A 17357-nucleotide genomic window follows, 5' to 3' on the forward strand; every position below is an offset into this window, starting at 1 on the left:
GTTTCTTAACTTTCACAAATGTATGACTAGATCATGTCTGTAGGAGGTATAAAGTAAAACATTACAGGTCATCCAGGCCTGTATGATAAGTTGCTGATAATACTGCCTAAAGCATATAGCTAGAGGGTGAAAAGTACTGATCCTCGCACAGAGCCCTGTGGAGCTCCGTGACTAACTTTAGTGCACACGGAGGAGTCACTGTTAACATGACTGAATATGACTGAAATCCACCTGCTGTTGTTCCTTTAGTCCCAGTGAAACCAGGACAGGTACAGAGGCCATGAGAGTCGGTAACTTCCACCTGTGCTGCTTCTCTGCTACGACAGACTCCTATTGCAAATAATAATCACATCACTGGTTTGCAACTGTATTTCTAGGATTTTAGAGATGGAGGTTGGACCTTTGTCAAACACATTAAATCTCACAGTCAATCCAAGTGGACACTCCCTGCCTCAGTCAGGATCACTGCTTTATTTCAGTCGTCTGTCTCACTGTCAGTCTGTCTGTGTTGATGAAATGATTTCGTGATGTGACACTGCTGTCAGCCACACCAGGTTGACGTTGAGCTCAACAGTTGCTTCCAGCAGCTTCCACCAGGGAGCGGCAGCGGCTCCTCCAGTCCACCTGCCTTGGACAAGATACTCGACCCCAAATTGTGCGCGTGCATGTGTGTGTCTATGTGTGTACATATAGAATAAGTGCAATACGAATGGCTGAATGTGACTTGACTATGACTGGAAAACCACAAAAACCAGAACGAGCACTTTCTTTACATTTTATTTATTACATAGTAAAAAGTACATTACCTTTCATTTATATATATACACATTATATTCATGTAATTTCCTGTTCAAGCAAGAATCAGCTGATATATCTAAGAGTCCCGTACGACAAATAAACCCACAGCTTACAAAATATCTCACGTTGGTGACTCTATAAGGCTGTAGTGTACACACTGTATCCACGTCAACTGTACTGCAGCGGACAGTCCCTCTACTCTCCCAATTCAATAAATAACATTAACATTAAACATCATGGAGAGAATCCCAGGGACGCTTTGAATGGATGTTCAGCTCTCTGTCCTCACCTACACCACAGACGCACATTTGGCATTAAAACGGTACATTAGTCTCCATCAGGTTGTCAGGGCACACGTCGCTGTACACGTGACACAGTCAGCATGCAACAGTGTCGACAGTTATCTATGCAGGAAAGCTGCAGCAGATGAAATGCTGATTGTGAGATTTAAGCACAACTGAAGACTTAGTATGGACGAGGAAATACCTCAGAGTAAAACTTTACTTTGAAAACCATCTATCTTCATTTATGTGGTTTGAGGTCCTCCCTGGTATGAGGCTAATTCAGAGTGGTGCCACTTCACAAAGGTTTGTGTTTCATGTTCCAAGTTGCAAGTTGTGGTTTAAAGATTCAAGTCAGGACAATAAAATCTGATCTGTAGTCTGCTTCATTTCGATCTGGACCAGGGAATAAAATAAAATCCTCTGCTGCCTTTTGGTTCTCCTCCAGGATCGTTTACAAACCAACTGAGATCAGTAAAGATGAAGTCATGTGGACTGATGGGTACGTGTTTTACTGTCAGTGAGAGCACAGTGCAGCACCCCTCAGATAAAGTCTCCCTCTGTGCTTTTTAACATTCCTGCTGAGCAGGGATAGTTACTGAACTGAGATCAGACTCCTGAAATGACACCACCTGACGTGACCCGCTGCTCAAACCAAACAAACTGATACTGATGGTTTCCAAAGACAGATGCCAGAAATTCAACAGTAATTCAACTTCAGCACCAAGTACTCAGTGATGATTAAATGTAGCAGTAAGGTCTGAAGTTGCTTGCCTTTCTCTGCCTCCAGAGATGTTGTTGTGATATGATCAGTGACCCAGCCTCGCTCCATAAAAAGCTCCTCAGGCTCTTTGTGCAGCCAGCTACATAAACATGATAAAATGACATCACTTCTGAACTAAGGTAAAATATTTGTTAGATTCATCATGAACCATAAAGGTTCTGCATGGATGTCTTAACACCTCCGTACAGTGGGCCGAGCTCATGGCAGACTCAAGTATCTACATTTTGGAATGTTGAACATGCGACATCTCCGGTCCATCTTTGTTTGGTGGAGGAGGAATTCATAAGGTGCCTGAAATCAAAGCTTGTTTTTTTTTTTTTTTTGCCATTGGGGACAAAGAGCTCATGTAGAATTAAAAAAAGAAATACAGAGTGCAGTCCAGTGTGTCTGCCTGTGGATGTTACACAGGCCTCTGAAACTAAAACTGACTGATGAATAAATAAAGTCGTTTTTCTGTACAGCTCTCAATCAGTGGTGTGAAATATCAGCTCTGTGGAACATCCCACTGAAGTCCAAGCTCTTGGAAAACAACATGCAGTACCTATCTTTACTGTCCCTGCCTGAAATCTATATATCAACATGAAGCACAGGCGTACAAGCAAAGCCATGAGGTCAGCCTGGTCCTATCAAGTTCAAATCTATAAGGGCGGGGTGGGGGGCGGGGGGGGTCCACTGAAACCTGGCCTTCAGGTAAGAAGTGTATTCCTGTACTTGTTTCTTCATTAAGACTTCCACCAAGTTGATGAGAAAACATGGGAGTGACACTGATGAATCTGGACTGAAGCTCGTGTTTGAGATTCCACAAAAACAACTGATGAGCCTAAATCTCTTCTCCTGATGCTGACGACAGGAACAATTCCAGCGTCACAGGTGAAAACTATTCCATCAGCTTCATTCAGGAGTTCAGCCACGGCCTCAACTTCAGAAACACTGAGGTGAAGAGAACGAGTCCCCCACAGCTGCTGATGCTTTACATTTGTCTTAGTACCAACACCACTGACAGGTACTCTGTGTGTGTGTGTGTGTGTGTGTGTGTGTGTGTGTGTGTGTGTGTGTGTGTGTGTCTAATTCCTCTGTGCCATAGAGCTCCACTGTTGGGTGATGTGTTCCTTCATTAGCACCACACACACTGTAGTTTATTTTGACTCCAGAAAAATAAAGACTAAGACCTGCCTCATCCTCACACTGGCAAGAATAAAACTGTGGGGACATGCTGAATCTCTGGAACTTTGTGGTATCATATTAGTCTAAAATGTTTCGAATGGACTGAGTTTAAAAACACCGGAATCAGCCGGTAAAACGTTCACAATGTGCAGTATAATATTAACTCTCCCCAGGTTTCCAAAACACCCAGATTCCCCCCAGATTCTTGAGTGAACACACTTCACCTCACAGTTTTACATGGAACATTTTTCCTTCCTTCTACTTAAGTCCTGAATTTCCTCTTCCTGAAAATCTCAACATGATGTCACATTGTCTCCATTTAGTCTTTGATCCACAGGAATGAGAAAATACCAAACACAAAAATGGCACAAAGAATGCATGGTGTCAGATGTTTAACTCTAACCCTAGAAATCAAAAGTGGTATAACTGAAGCGTCACATCTAACTTGTCCTCTCATACAGACTTCATCATTTCAAAACCTGGTGACCTCTGCAAGTTGAAATCTGTTGGGTCCAGTTGTTAAAGAGGGTGTGATGGGGCGTGGGGGTGGGGGGTGGGAGCACCACTTCTCTTACTTGACCTCGTCGGAGGGGCTCGTAGGTCTGGGACCAGAAAGCAGCGGTACGGGGGAAGTGGCCTCGATGAGGGCGGGGTTCAAGATGATTGGCAGGGACATGGGCGGGACTCCCACCTGCAGGGGAGAAGCGAGGGGCTGCAGGATAAGGGGCGACTGGCTCAAGGGTGAGGGAGCCTGGGCGGGGGATGTTTTCAACGGCACCGGCATGGGAGGGATGGAGGGTGAGGCTGAAGACGGTCGCTCTGATCCTGGAAAAAAGAACAGACATTTTAATTCAGTTCACTAACTGTTCCACTGGTGTATATGGGACTCAGCTGTAAAGCAGAGTTACACTGATCCTTCCTTGTTGGAGCATATTTAAAAGCTATTCTCACAAGTGTCTCAGTACACACACTCAGGCCTGCTCAGCGTCGTCCCTGTACCATGCGATGGACATGATGCACAGTGACAGATGACAGGAACCAAAACGAGACATTTCATCACATCCACCAAATCTGTGGAGACCTTGTGAAGAATATTTCTCATTGTTCTGTTTTCATTGATTTTATAGATTGATTAAGTGATTAATCAGAAACTATTTAAAAAATAACTGTTATCTTTTTCTTGGGCAAAGAAAAAAATATAAAAATGTAAAGATAATTTACGTTGGCACACAGGAGAGCCAGGAGAAGAGATAGGTACACGGCTTTTCCGTGTTTCAAGTCTCTGTAAGTCATAGATGGACAGACGTCAACTCTAAACATCCGAACATCCGTGTTTTTTTAACGGGCGCTATCTGCCGACTATATTAGTATAAATAATATATAAGTATATTATAATAGTATAAATATAACTATAGAAGTATAATATATGGTATATGATTATAATATAACCACGACCACCCCCGCTTGGACAACCCCCCCCGACAGACAATCTAAGGGAAACAGTGTATGTGAAGCACTGCTGTGACTGTAGCTCTATGATCATTAGTTTCTAACAGTGTTAGACTTTGACTCCACACTGGGCCTCAAACAGCACAAATGTGTTTAAATGAATTTACATCATCAGTCTTAGTAAATACCCCACTGAAATGAGACCAAGCAGCAACATCAGATTCTACAGCTGTTATGGTGATTTGACATCGAGCCCAGAGTGTTCCTGCCCTGTCTTCAATCTGTCTCTGCCTCACAGACACAATTCATTTCAGTGAGTTTAAAAACTGTTGCTGTTTCTCCCTCCACTCCAGCCGGCCTCCATCAAACACAACACGTATATGATGGCAAACATAAGAATTCTGATTGCATTTAAAGTTTGGTTTCACTGTTTGAGTGTCTTCCAGCCGGACAGAGGTCTCATTTCTGAATATTATCTTTGTCCATGAGTGAATACTGGCGCACTATCAGCCACATACAGTGTCCACAAACATTATGTTTGTCATGCTGTGTTTTTACCGGTGGTGGTGGTTGGGGGCTCCTGGGGTGATGCTGGCCTGCTGGGAGTCTGTGTCTCTGCAGGGGACACTGGGACTGGGACTGGGACCGGGGGAGGGCGGCTGGGCAGGCGGTGGAGACACCTGAGGGGATGGAGGCCGACCTGCTGGGGGTGGTGGCTGCACGGTCTCTGCTGGGGCTGGGCACTGGATCTAAAAAAGGATTACATAAGAAACACCGGGGTCAAGCTCCTGGTAACACAACACAGTGATGTCACGCTGTCATGTGACCACATGAAGCTGCTCACCTTCTAAGAGCAACTTCATCTGGTCTGAAACGGTGGTGTGAGAGCAGATAAAGTCATTTACATTCCTACATCCTTGTGTGTCTGCTGCGTACCTGGTATGACAGTCTGTTTGAAGAGCTCCTCCCTCAGGTGAGGCAGGAAGCAGACGATTCGCTCCCAGGTTATTTCCCACAGGTCTGAGTATCCTGTCCTGGAGTCAGCGCTGTGAAAGATCCCTGCTGTGTCCATCACCAGCAGCATATTTTTCAGAGACTCAGGGATCGCCTCCAACTACACATAAAAGCACAGAGGCAGCACATCAGCAAGGTCAACCAGCCATTCAGCACCAGACCTTCACATCCTGGCAAACATATTCCTTTCTGCTCCAGGTTTGGTGGTTTGTACATTTTTAGATAACTTCCAGGATTACTGGCTTTACTATTTGAACATGTCCTTTAACTCCAACGTAAAACTAACTTCTAGGACTGCCTTCTTTCACCTGCGTAATATCACTAAAATCAGACATTTTCTGTCTCAAAAGGATGCAGAAAAACTAGTCATGATTTGTTACTTCCAGGCTGGACTACTGTAATTCATTATTATCAGGCTGGCCCTAACAAGTCTCTAAAGTCTCCCCAGTTGATGTAAAACACTGCAACACAACTACTGACAGGAACTAGAAACAGAGATCATATATTTCTCCTGTGTTAGCCTCTCTGCATTGGCTCCCAGTCAAATCCAGAATAGAATTCAAAATCCTCCTCCTCACTTACAAAGCCCTTAATGGTCAGGCACCATCTTACCTTAAAGAGCTTATAGTTCCTTACAATCCCACTAGGACTCTGCGCTCCCAGAAGCTGGTTTTCTTGTGTTTCCCAGAGTAGAATGGGAGGCAGAGCCTTCAGTTATCAGGCTCCTCTACTGTGGAACCTTTTCCCAGTTTGGGTCCGGGAGGCAGACACCCTCTGTACCTTTAAGAGTCAGCTTAAAACTTTCCTCTTTGATAAAGCTTATAGTTAGGGTTGGCTCAGGCTTGAACCATCAGTTATGCTGCAATAGGCCTAGACTGCCGGGGGATCTCCCATGATGCACTGAGCTTCTCTCCCTCTCTCTCGCTCGCTCTCTCTCAGTATGGATTCATATCCCATAAATACATGTTACTAACTTGATATCCTCCTGCTTCTAGTATTACTGCTACTTTTGTAATTACTACTTTAATTGTCATTACTTTTATCACCACTACTGTATTATTGATACCACCTTGCATTTTTACGTGGAATCTGCACTATACTATGTTCTCCTGTCTCTATTCTCTAATGTGTTCACTCACAAATGCTTGGTGAGAAATACTAATGACAGACAAATGAACACCCAGAAGTTAGTGATGCATTTCTACACTGAAGGTACTGTAACGAGCACTATCTACTGAATCACTGTCCTCACCAGTAAGTCACTGGATCCTGCGTGCATGTACTTGTCCATGAAATCCAGGATGGTGAGCCAGAGGGCAGCGAAGGTGGGCAGGGACAGCAGGGGAGACAGGTGCTGGAGGAAAACCTGAACATATAGAAAACAATCACACATCAGTCAAACCTGCTGCCACAGGAATGAGCTCAGTTACTGTCAGAAAACAGCTTCTGGATGTTTAACGGTTATATATCCAACATCCTGGCTGATCAGAGGAGTGTTAATGACCTGGTTCGGTCTAGTTTTGAAGTTCTGACTTTTATTCCTAGTGGTGACGGCAACTTTTTGTTTCCCACCTTAATTGTTAAGAAATGGATGGAAGGATGTAACTTGATACAGTAGAGACTCAGTGTGATACACAGTATTGCAGTAAAAGAGCTGGAGGACATTTGGAAGTCAATATAAAAGCCATTCAACAGTCCATTGTAAATGTTAGTTATATGTTCTATATTATATGTTAAAACATCCAAATGATCCACTCTTGAGTATTACTCCCTGAGCATTTTATTAGGAACATCATATTAACACAGGGTCATACACATCATTTCTGCTGATTTGTCAGCTGCACATTCATGCTGCAAACCTCCTGTTCTACCACATCTACTCACATCAAAGGTGTTCTACTGGATTCAGATCTGGTGACTGGGGAGGTCACTGAAGTTCACTGAACTCACTGTCATGTTCATGAACCCAGTTTGAGACGACTTTAGCTTTGTGACATGGAGCATTATCCTGCTGGAAGTAGCCATTAGAAGATGGTAAACTGTGGCCATAAAGGGATGAACATGGTCAGCAACAATACTCAGATAGACTGTAGCATTCAGACCATGACTGACTGGCATTAAGGGCCCACAGAACTGCTGCTCACTGGATGGGTTTTGTTTTTGGCTCCATTCTGAGTCAAAACTCTGGAGACTGTTGTGTGTGAAAATCCCAGGAGATCAGCAGTTTGAGAAATACTCAAACCAGTCTGCTGCCACATGATTGGCTGATTGGACCATTGCATAAACAAGCAGGTGTACAGGTGTTCCTAATAAAGTGCTCAGTAAGATGATTAGTATGTGATGTATCTATGTGTTGTTGGCAGTGTGTGTTGCTTTAAACCTTTGACAGGAGTGTGCAGCCTCTCATTCTGGTCTCCTCCATGCCACCCACATCTGCTGGGCTTATGTTGTCAAGCAGCTTTGTCAACAGAGGGAAAAGCACCTGCAAACACAAACACACAACATCAGCAAGGTCCTGAAACCTGTGAAAAGTTACCGACTTTAAAATGAGCACAAGTGTAACCAAAGTTCTAAAATTGTAAGTGAACAGAGTCAGAAAAGGGACTGTAGAAGATTTCACGATAATCTATGACCATTGAGCATACTGTATCAACTCTTCTCTGTAAGTGTACAGGAACAGATAAAGGATTTGATAGTAAGTAAAGACATGTGGCCTTTCTCCTCCTTTCTCACCTTATTGAAGCAGGACTCCCACTCTGTTGCATCGAGCGTCTGCAGGTCGTGAACAAGCAGCGCCCTCTGGAGGTACGTGAGGGCCTGCATTCGAACCTGTCGCCTGGCATCACAGCACAGCCAAGCAATGCCTGGAGCGGGTAACAACGAAACAGACATCTGCTGAAGTGGAGACTCAAACTGACTAAAGCCTGTCACTGGATCTAATCTTATCCTCCTCGTATCCTTTCTTTTTTCTTTTTTCTTTATGTGTTTATGTGAAGAAATTAATTTTAGCCAATAGATCATGATCTCATTTTGCTAAGCTCACAAATATCAGTATCTAATTATGGCCTTTGGACAGCTTTTAACTTTCATATTTAACATCCCCTTTAAGGACAATCTGTACATTCGGTCTAAATACCACAGTACTTTGTTATCACAAAATATACCAGTTGTGTCTGAAATGTCAGGTGTGACAACAGTAAGATTTAAGGAGCAGGTTCCAGGTTCCAGCCAATCCCACTTTGGGATTTTAGTTTAGTTAGCAGTCCAGTTTATTTGACCTCTGCAACAGTGCCCTCAGGCACCATGTATTATTCTAGCTATATCTTAACGAAAATGAACATTATAACCTTCATTAAGTCACTATTTAGAAGAGCCGTTGTCATGGACTGTATTAGATCTCCTGTATGTTGAGAGAAGGGCCTACCTTGCAGCAGCGGGCACCAGCAGCTGGTCCACAGAGTCTGGGAGTCGGCTTCGATTTTCCTGCCTGCAGCCTGCAGATGACGCTGCTCCTCCGCCCAGGAGCTGTAGATGCTTGCAGCCCGGGTGTGCAGTGTGTGCATCAGGTCTAACAGCTGCACCGTCACAACACAAACACCAATGTTAACAATAACAGCATATATATCTTTATATCTAAAAGTCTTTATAGGCTAAAAGTCAAAAGTGGGATGATGACTTGACACAGGTGAAGCCCAGTGAATACTGGATATATCTGGAAATATATCTGGAGCATTGAGTATTGTATATCACTGTCTTTCAACTATTTGATACAATCTGGTACCATGGCTTTGTATTGTGTATTATAGACAGAGCCAGTTACAAGTGATATTGCTAGAAAACAGCCCTCTTTAAAAAAGTTGATCATGTCTTAAAACAAGCCTTAAAATCCATGTTCGTTAACCACCAAGACCAGCTGCCTCAAGATCATTAAAGTTTTAAAGAGTGTGATAAGAGGACATGTTTCACTCTCACCAGAGGAATACATACAGCAGTTGTAACATATGGTTAGAAGACACAGAGACTCTCAACCAGCAGTATTAAAAGTAGTGAAGGTTTGACTGTGAAAGTTTGTGTCTAGAAAGGGGAAAAAAATAATTCACAGACCTGTTACGTTTTTCTAGAACAAATAAAAGGATAACACTGGTGTAATATTCTTTTTTTCCTGATGCCATCTAACAAATGTCCACAGTAGCATGTAGATCTCATGCAATCTCACTGTAGCTCTTTGGCCAGACAACATTTTTACATGTTTGTTTTAGACATTTTCATATCCTACAAGTGTTTGTGTCACTTAATACTAGTACAATATTCTATATTCCACTGACATGGAAAAGGAAACTCAAATGTAAAGTTTGATGCCAACTACAGTGGCTTCACAAAGTATTCAGACCCTCTAACTTTTTTTCAACACTTTGTTTTAGGTTTCAATTTAAATGGATAAAATTGTCATTTTTGCCCATTAATCTACACCCAATAATCCATAATGACAAAATCTGTGTTAAGACGCCTAATTCAGTACTGCTATTGCCCCTTTGTCAGCCACTGCATCTGCGAGCCTTTTTAGGTAAGTTGTATGCAAAGGGTCTGAATGCCTTCTGCAGCCACTGTACATCACTGGTGAAATATTGTGTGTGACAATAATAATCAGAACTATGTTTTCTGAAAACAGCTGGAAACTCTGGATAATAATAATGGCATCAGGATAAAAATGCACAGGTATTATCCCTTAATAAAACATTCCAACCCAAGTCAATGTCACACCAGAAGCAAGGGACAAATCAGATACTATCAGGGGCGGTGTAATGTTCTACTTACATACTGATTCCTAATGCTCCCCACACGACAGCTGTAAGGAGAGCTTCACTATGCACCGTTTTTATTACAATCATTACATAAAGTTACACCTGTCCAAAATGTTCTGGTGGTTTCCCAAAAACATCCTGATGCCACCATCACCTCAGCCTAAAGCACTGTTTACCCAGCCACTGAGAAGACAGGGCTTTTACCCACAGGAAACACCTGTGGGTAAAACCAGATGCCCACAAATCAACATAAGATAGAAGGGTGAAGAGGGCTGTTGTACTTACATCCTGACTAACCTGTAATGACACCGTGTGGTAACTGGCTGGGACACCCTCATCCTCCTCCTCGTCGCTGTGGGAACGGGATGGACGTTGGCTGGATGCACGGCTGCCGCCTCGCCTTGTGCTGCCTCCACCCTCCTTTTCCCTACCACCTGCCTTCTTCCTCAACCGGGACTTGGAGTCGTATTTGTGGCTCTTCTTCTTATCATGATTGCGGTAACCTGAGGAAGCAATTTATTGAAAAAAAAAAAAAAAGATCAATCTTATTTAGGATCTAAAGCTAGAGGCAGAAGTAGTTTTGGTGTATTTCAGTGTAATTTGGGACCAGAAAACAAACTGCTGAAAACTCATATTTCTAAAGTCCATACTGTTGATTAAAATCATTACACAAGAATCTAAAGAGCACAAGAATGTATTCAAACTGAGAAGCTCCCAGGTGTTCATGAATACCAGTGAGGATGTGATGCACAGCTGCTAGGGACAATACTGTTGACTTTCCTTAGACGTAACACAGCACAGTTTAATTATAGCTATTGCTATGAAGTGTTAGCCTATCTAGACATCCCATGATCGACTTGCCTACAGGCTACTGTGCCATCTTTTACATCTAGTCTACACTCGCACTGTCAGTTGCCCACTCCCCTGTGTTAACTGGTACAGTCCATTAACATGTCAAAAAGTAATAACACACAACATCCTCAATTTCCAAAAGCTTTCCATTTCTCTTGAAATCATCTTTAACAAAAAGATATGAGGTCAGACCACTCACACTCAATAGAGTAATAGCAGCTTTTGCTCTTTCTGTTAGCATCTCATACAGGTTAGCGTAGCTCAGTGCTTTGATTGAACCATGGCTTTTGTTCGTCTATGTAAAGCTCTGTTGACAGCGTGGCCTGAGGCTCTGCGAGGAAATGAATCAGCCAACAGCTACGCATTAACACAAGTGCACCGCTGCCATTTCTCAGCCTTCACTATTTTACTGTAGATCACCAACAGCACAAAGAGGGATGACTGGAAAAAAGGGAAGAAGATATTTGATGGGCAACTGACAAGTAGGATAAAGGACAAGGACAAGGAAACTTGGAGGATGAAAAACAAAGCAGACTGAACATGGGTACAGGGTTACTATTAAAAAGAGGAGCAATCATACAACCTGTTAGGTTGGAGATGACAATAACATTTAGGTAAATGAGCGTAGTTTTTATCTGTTCAGTCAATATCACTTTTTCCTCAGTCTGTTAAGTACTTAGTAAAAAAAAAAGTTTTTCAAAAAGCACCTGTGAAATTAAAACATTATTTCAATGTCTCACCTCCATTTAGGCTGGCCTCCACAAACACTCGGATAGCTCTAACACACAGCTCAAAATTGTCAGGGGTGACATGGGCAGCATCACGGACGATGAAAGAAAGTGTTTCCACACATTTGATGAGAGACTTTGTGTCGTGCTGACCCAAGTCCTGACCCAGAGTCAGACTGTACTGGTTGACCAGTGGGTGATTCAGCTGAGCTTTAGAGCTTACAGGAGCAGTCTTACTAGTGTCCAGGTCGTCTTTCCCAACCTGGAAAAAAATACAAATCACAGAAATATGCATCAAACATCAGTGCCAAACATCTTTTACATTATTTATTAAAAGAGGTTCAGGTAAAGTAAAATGTATTTTTAATGTTAGAGCACCAAATTGGTTTATATGCGATACTGCACTACAGTGAATGTGTATACACAATATATAAGATGCCTCACTGCTCAGCATGCAGGCATTCTGTGCATGGGTGTGTGTGTGTGTGTGTGTGTGCACGTGCTGACCACGAGCCATCCACTGCTTGCTACATCCACATCAGTTGTAGAGCGAGAGATCCTGGTCTTGCTGTGCTCAGTGTAGACCTCAGAGTCAGACGTGTAGCCGCGGTCTAAACTCAGCTCACTGGGATGATGAGAGGACAGCTCACTGTCAGACTGGGCACCTGTCGACACACAACAGACAGTTCTTTTCAGTTCCAGTTTCAGTTCAGCACCTTTTCATTTTTCCTATGTTTTACATGCTTGGCTGTTTGGTATAAGCAGGACTCGTTATATGTGACTGTTTGCTTTAGATATTAGAAAATGGATGAAAAGTGGATTTAAACAAACTTAAGTGTTAGCTTTTTTCTCTACTGGATACTACAGTGGACATTGTCTTCTTACATCACTTTAGAGCAAGCAACTGTAAACTAAAATACACACATCAGACACAGTCATGAAGGTGAGAGAAATATATTTGACCTGTGTCGTTGTCAGTAGTGGTGGAGGTGAGCTGGAAGGAGGCGGGAGGTTTCACTCCAGCTCCAATGCACTCCAGCAGGGAGAAGAGTGTGTACCAGTCGTCTGTACAGTGGATGTTGGCTGCATTAGTCTTCAGCAGTTCATGAAGGCCATAGGCCACCTCCCTGCTGACTCGGGACAAGACATGAGGCTTCATCATCAGCAGGAGACGCAGAGAGTGGAGAACCTGTGGGTGTACAGTGAGAGAACATTACATTCTCCAATTCTACCTTTACGTAAGTAGATCCATGATGAAATAACATACTCAAACATTTCTGAATAGACAACAATACCAGAGCAGCCTTCAGCTCTAGTGTCATGACATACAGTACATACAGTAACTTTTAAGTGTGCCTTGATCTTCATCTCCATGGTTAATATAAAAAGACTGATTTAGGTTGGGAAACAAAGCTTGTTTAAAGTTCTCCTCCTGGTTTGTTTCTATTTTTCTGGGGTTTCAACATCAACTAGGCTGAAACCACTTGTTTCATTACAATGAAACAGTTACACAACACTCTTGTACAAGGACTCAGTTTTATATTTACATTATATTTACTTGTATGTCACTGATGCTCCATCATATAACTAAACCAAGAAGTATCAAATTCAAACATTTTTATTCACGTTCCTTGTTTTTTGTATTTGTTTTATTTACTGCTCAGTTTGTTTTGATGCCTGTAGTAAAGTCTTAGTCCCTCTGTCTTTGGTGCTCTAGCAGAGTTTTCTGACAGCAGGGTGACGCATGTGGCACTGAGTCAAAATAAACTACAGCATGTGTTGTGAGGCTCAATGATCAAATACTCACGGACACCTGAAGGATGGCTATGAAGTTTGTACCTGTGCAGCAGCCACTCCTCCTGCATAACTAACTTCTCCACTATCAGTCTGAATGCTCAGTGTGTTCCTAATGCAGCTTCAAACATCCTCTTCACTGGCATATTGAACATATGCTCCATTTTGTTGACAGAAATGCAATGTCAGGCTCAACCAGCGGGCTATGACCAAACACTTCTCCTGACCCACAGAGGAGCTGGACGCAGGACAAATCAACACACAAGCTTGCTCAAGAACGGCCGGGCATGAGGACTGCAATCTATATATTCAGCAGGATTTGGACATAAATATGTTTGTAATAAACATACAGATCAAATCTACTGCAAAGGTTTTTAATCAAAGACAGACCACAGTTCATATCTTCAGCTATCAAAGTCAGCTAGTCCAGGACATCACCAAGACACATTTGTGGACTAACAGCTGTCCACTGTTGGATTAATCTGACCTTTCAGTCTAACCACTGGGACAGCCATCAACCTCTGCTGCAATGTTTGTGTCCAGGTGTGTGAGTCAGTGTGCGTGTACCTGAGAGCTAATGTCTTCTCGCCGTAGCAAGCGGATCGCGAGTCGCAGGAGTCCCACCACAGCTCTCTCCACCAGGAAGCAGCTCTCATTGGCGTGGACACAAAGGTGGCAGAGGTGGTCTCGCACTGTCTGCCACACAAAGGACACGCGGTCTCTACGCACACAAACAGAGACAGAGATGATCATTGTGTTAAAAATGACTGAGACATCACAAATGACGGTGCTGTGACGGCTCAGTATTATTGTAGAATGATTTCCTACCGGTTCTCCAAAACAATACGCAACAACATCTCCAAGCAGAAGGCAGCATCCTCTTCATCATAAGTCTCTTCATCTGGGGTGACTGATATCAGAGCCTGAGGAGGAGAATCTAGTTCATCCACTTTGTTTGTGTTGTTGTCTTTATGAGTGACCCTGCTGTTTCACGCTAAACCACGGCAAAATTTCTGGCAGTTAGTATTACTGTTAATTACCATTAAAACCATGTCTGATTACAACTCTGCCCAACATCAATCACAGTTAGCACCAGTCACCCAGATGCAGGTGCACAGGTGCAGCATACAACATGGGTTTGTTTTGGTCAATAAAAACATGGCAAAGGGCAGGGCAAATGTGGGCTCTTTGGAAAGGGACAGAATGTCATGGTTTGTCTGTCTAACATGCTGATAGATCATCAAAGATGTAAAGTGTGGTTATAAGAGATGTTGGTAAGAAAATATCCTAACCTTCATTAGCTCCTGTAGTGACTCCAGCTGTAGGAATTTACTCTCTGTGATCAGCTTCTCTGGGTCACATTGCTGGGAAGAGAGAAACAGAAAACATTTTATACAAAGAATACTACCTGAATGAGTAACTGGTTAACAGTATAGAAAGTACTGCTGCATATTTTAAAAAGACAAATAATCACATACTAATACAGTGTAAATAATACAGTCATTAGAACAAACCACAAAAGCCTTTACTGTCCATGCTTTAATGTGCATGAAAGAAAAGGCAAATACAGTTAGGTTGTAATGTGTGGGTCTATCAACTAATCATCTCCTCCTACAAAGAACTGTGACCCTAACTCTGGGTAAAACAAGTCCTACACTTCCTGTAAATTAATTCCAGTTAACTGCTACACTACTGTAAGCTAGAGAGTATTTTAATTTTAGTCAGCACATAGCAGGTCAGCATAACATGCTGACTACTACTGCAATATGAAAAGACTGAATGAATTATCAGTACATTTCTTACTTGGGTTTAACAAAAAAAAAAAAAAATAAAGAAATCCTCTGAAGATAAACAACTGTTTTCAATCAGCAGAAAGTCATTCTGTCTCTCTACACTCGCTGACTCAGACCCAGAGATTAACGGTGAAGAAAATTCTAATTTCTACTTGTATTTAGTAAAGCAGGTAGGAACCTGGCTGCACTACAAAGAAAAAAACATTAAAACCTCTAATAACTCTATCTGCTGCACTTTTTAAAATGAAAGTTCTTTATTTTAAAAATGTAACAATGTGAATAACTTGATTAACAAATTCATGTATTATTATAAACAATAAAAGACTTTAGATGGTGTTGAGGCATCATGCTTAGTGTTCAGTACCTTAATACAGAGGATGGCAGCCTGCTTGGCCTCTTGGTTTTCTGTGGACGGGCCTCTGAGTCCTGTCTGCTCGGCTCCACTCAACGTCAGCCAGTTAACAAAACTCAACACGGCAGACTCACCACTAACAGACAACAGAGAAGGACAATTACATTTTTACTTCTGGCCCTCTTGGTCAGAGTTTATCGATGAAATAAGTTTCTCCCTTACTATAGAAAGAGAGAGTACTTGATGAAAAAATGAGAAAGATCCTCGGTTGGAAAGACACATTACTATATATCTGTAGCTCTATCTGTAAAAATATACTGCGATAACTTGACAACATTTTCCCATTATCTTCTAGTGTAGATATCCAACAGGTGGTGGATGAAATTTGTGCATACCGATTTGAAGGCGTTTCCTCTCTTTGAAGAGAAATTTTCCCGTTAGGCTCCACAAAATCCTCCACCTGAGGCAAAAAGCACAGTGTCTGAGAACAGCAGCAGGTGGCAGCAGAACACATAATATATAGCGTCTCTCTCTCTCTCTCTCTCTGGAACACAAACTACAACCCAGACACTGTATCTGCAGTGTTATCAGAAAGCAGTCACCAGGCACTGACAGAATGGAAAAGAGTGTTTCGAGTTTAGAAATGGAGTCCTGACCTCGACCATGGCTTTGGGCAGGAGCTCAGCTCTGAACAGCTGCAGCATGGAGTCCATGATGTTCTTCCAGCCCTCCCTCAGGATGTTGCCGTGCCGATGGGCGAGGTCAAACACTGTCTTGGCTGCTGTCTGTGCCTTACTGTTGCTGCCAAACACTGTAGGAAGGTTTTCCACAGACTAAAGGAGGAGAGGACAAACCAACACAACACAGTTTCACATTACCAATACAATTTCAACATAAGGTATAAAAAACAGAGGGGCACCTTCTTTCATATTTTGTGGACCATGCAGTGTGGTTTTTGGAACTGTGTAATCATCATACAGTATTTTTTCATTGTCCTTTTTATATTCTGAAATCGCCTCCCCTTTGTCTGTTTGGCACAAGCAAAGGTTATGGTTACAATATGGGCAATTATACTTTCTGTAGGCTTCACCAATATATATGTAAACCTTGCCCTTTTAATACCAAACAGAATGCAATTCAACATATTTTTCATTGTCATATTGGTGGAGGAGTGATGGAAAACCAGTCAGAATAAAAAAGAATTACAATTATCTGTACATGAATTTACTGACATTTAATTCAAATTCTTGGCAGCACTTCCCAGCTGTATATAACAATAATTCCCAGTAATATAATCATTCATAATTATGATTACAATGTTTATTTCATTTAAGTTAATTTATGTTTTTGCCAAAATCAGGACCCATTATGTGTACTGTGCTGTATACAGTAGTGACAGTGTTAACTGCAAGTCTGATGGTGCTGACTAAAACTGTAACATCATCCATCCATCCATTATCTATACTGCTTATCCTTAAGGGTCATGGGGAGCTGGAGCCGATCCCAGCTGACATTGGACACCCTGGACATGTAGTCAAACAACCAT

The 17357-nt window shown here is 42.3% G+C and overlaps 1 protein-coding gene across 1 annotated transcript in view; it reads right to left on the minus strand.

Moving 5' to 3' along the window:
• Nucleotides 1–761: 761 nt before the first annotated feature.
• The window catches only part of gbf1 (golgi brefeldin A resistant guanine nucleotide exchange factor 1), a 76878-nt gene continuing 60282 nt past the window's right edge, over nucleotides 762–17357 (minus strand). Inside the window, 18 exon segments of the mRNA XM_051076441.1 lie at nucleotides 762–3852; nucleotides 5035–5135; nucleotides 5177–5225; nucleotides 5413–5590; nucleotides 6743–6856; nucleotides 7871–7972; nucleotides 8224–8354; nucleotides 8915–9065; nucleotides 10578–10795; nucleotides 11885–12134; nucleotides 12380–12537; nucleotides 12836–13061; nucleotides 14234–14387; nucleotides 14495–14589; nucleotides 14959–15030; nucleotides 15824–15947; nucleotides 16207–16271; nucleotides 16468–16644. Coding sequence (XP_050932398.1) covers nucleotides 3599–3852; nucleotides 5035–5135; nucleotides 5177–5225; nucleotides 5413–5590; nucleotides 6743–6856; nucleotides 7871–7972; nucleotides 8224–8354; nucleotides 8915–9065; nucleotides 10578–10795; nucleotides 11885–12134; nucleotides 12380–12537; nucleotides 12836–13061; nucleotides 14234–14387; nucleotides 14495–14589; nucleotides 14959–15030; nucleotides 15824–15947; nucleotides 16207–16271; nucleotides 16468–16644 — 2619 coding nt within the window. The 3' untranslated portion in view covers nucleotides 762–3598.

The sequence above is a fragment of the Lates calcarifer genome, linkage group LG16_LG22, assembly GCF_001640805.2.
Source record: "Lates calcarifer isolate ASB-BC8 linkage group LG16_LG22, TLL_Latcal_v3, whole genome shotgun sequence".
Lineage (NCBI taxonomy): Eukaryota > Metazoa > Chordata > Actinopteri > Centropomidae > Lates > Lates calcarifer.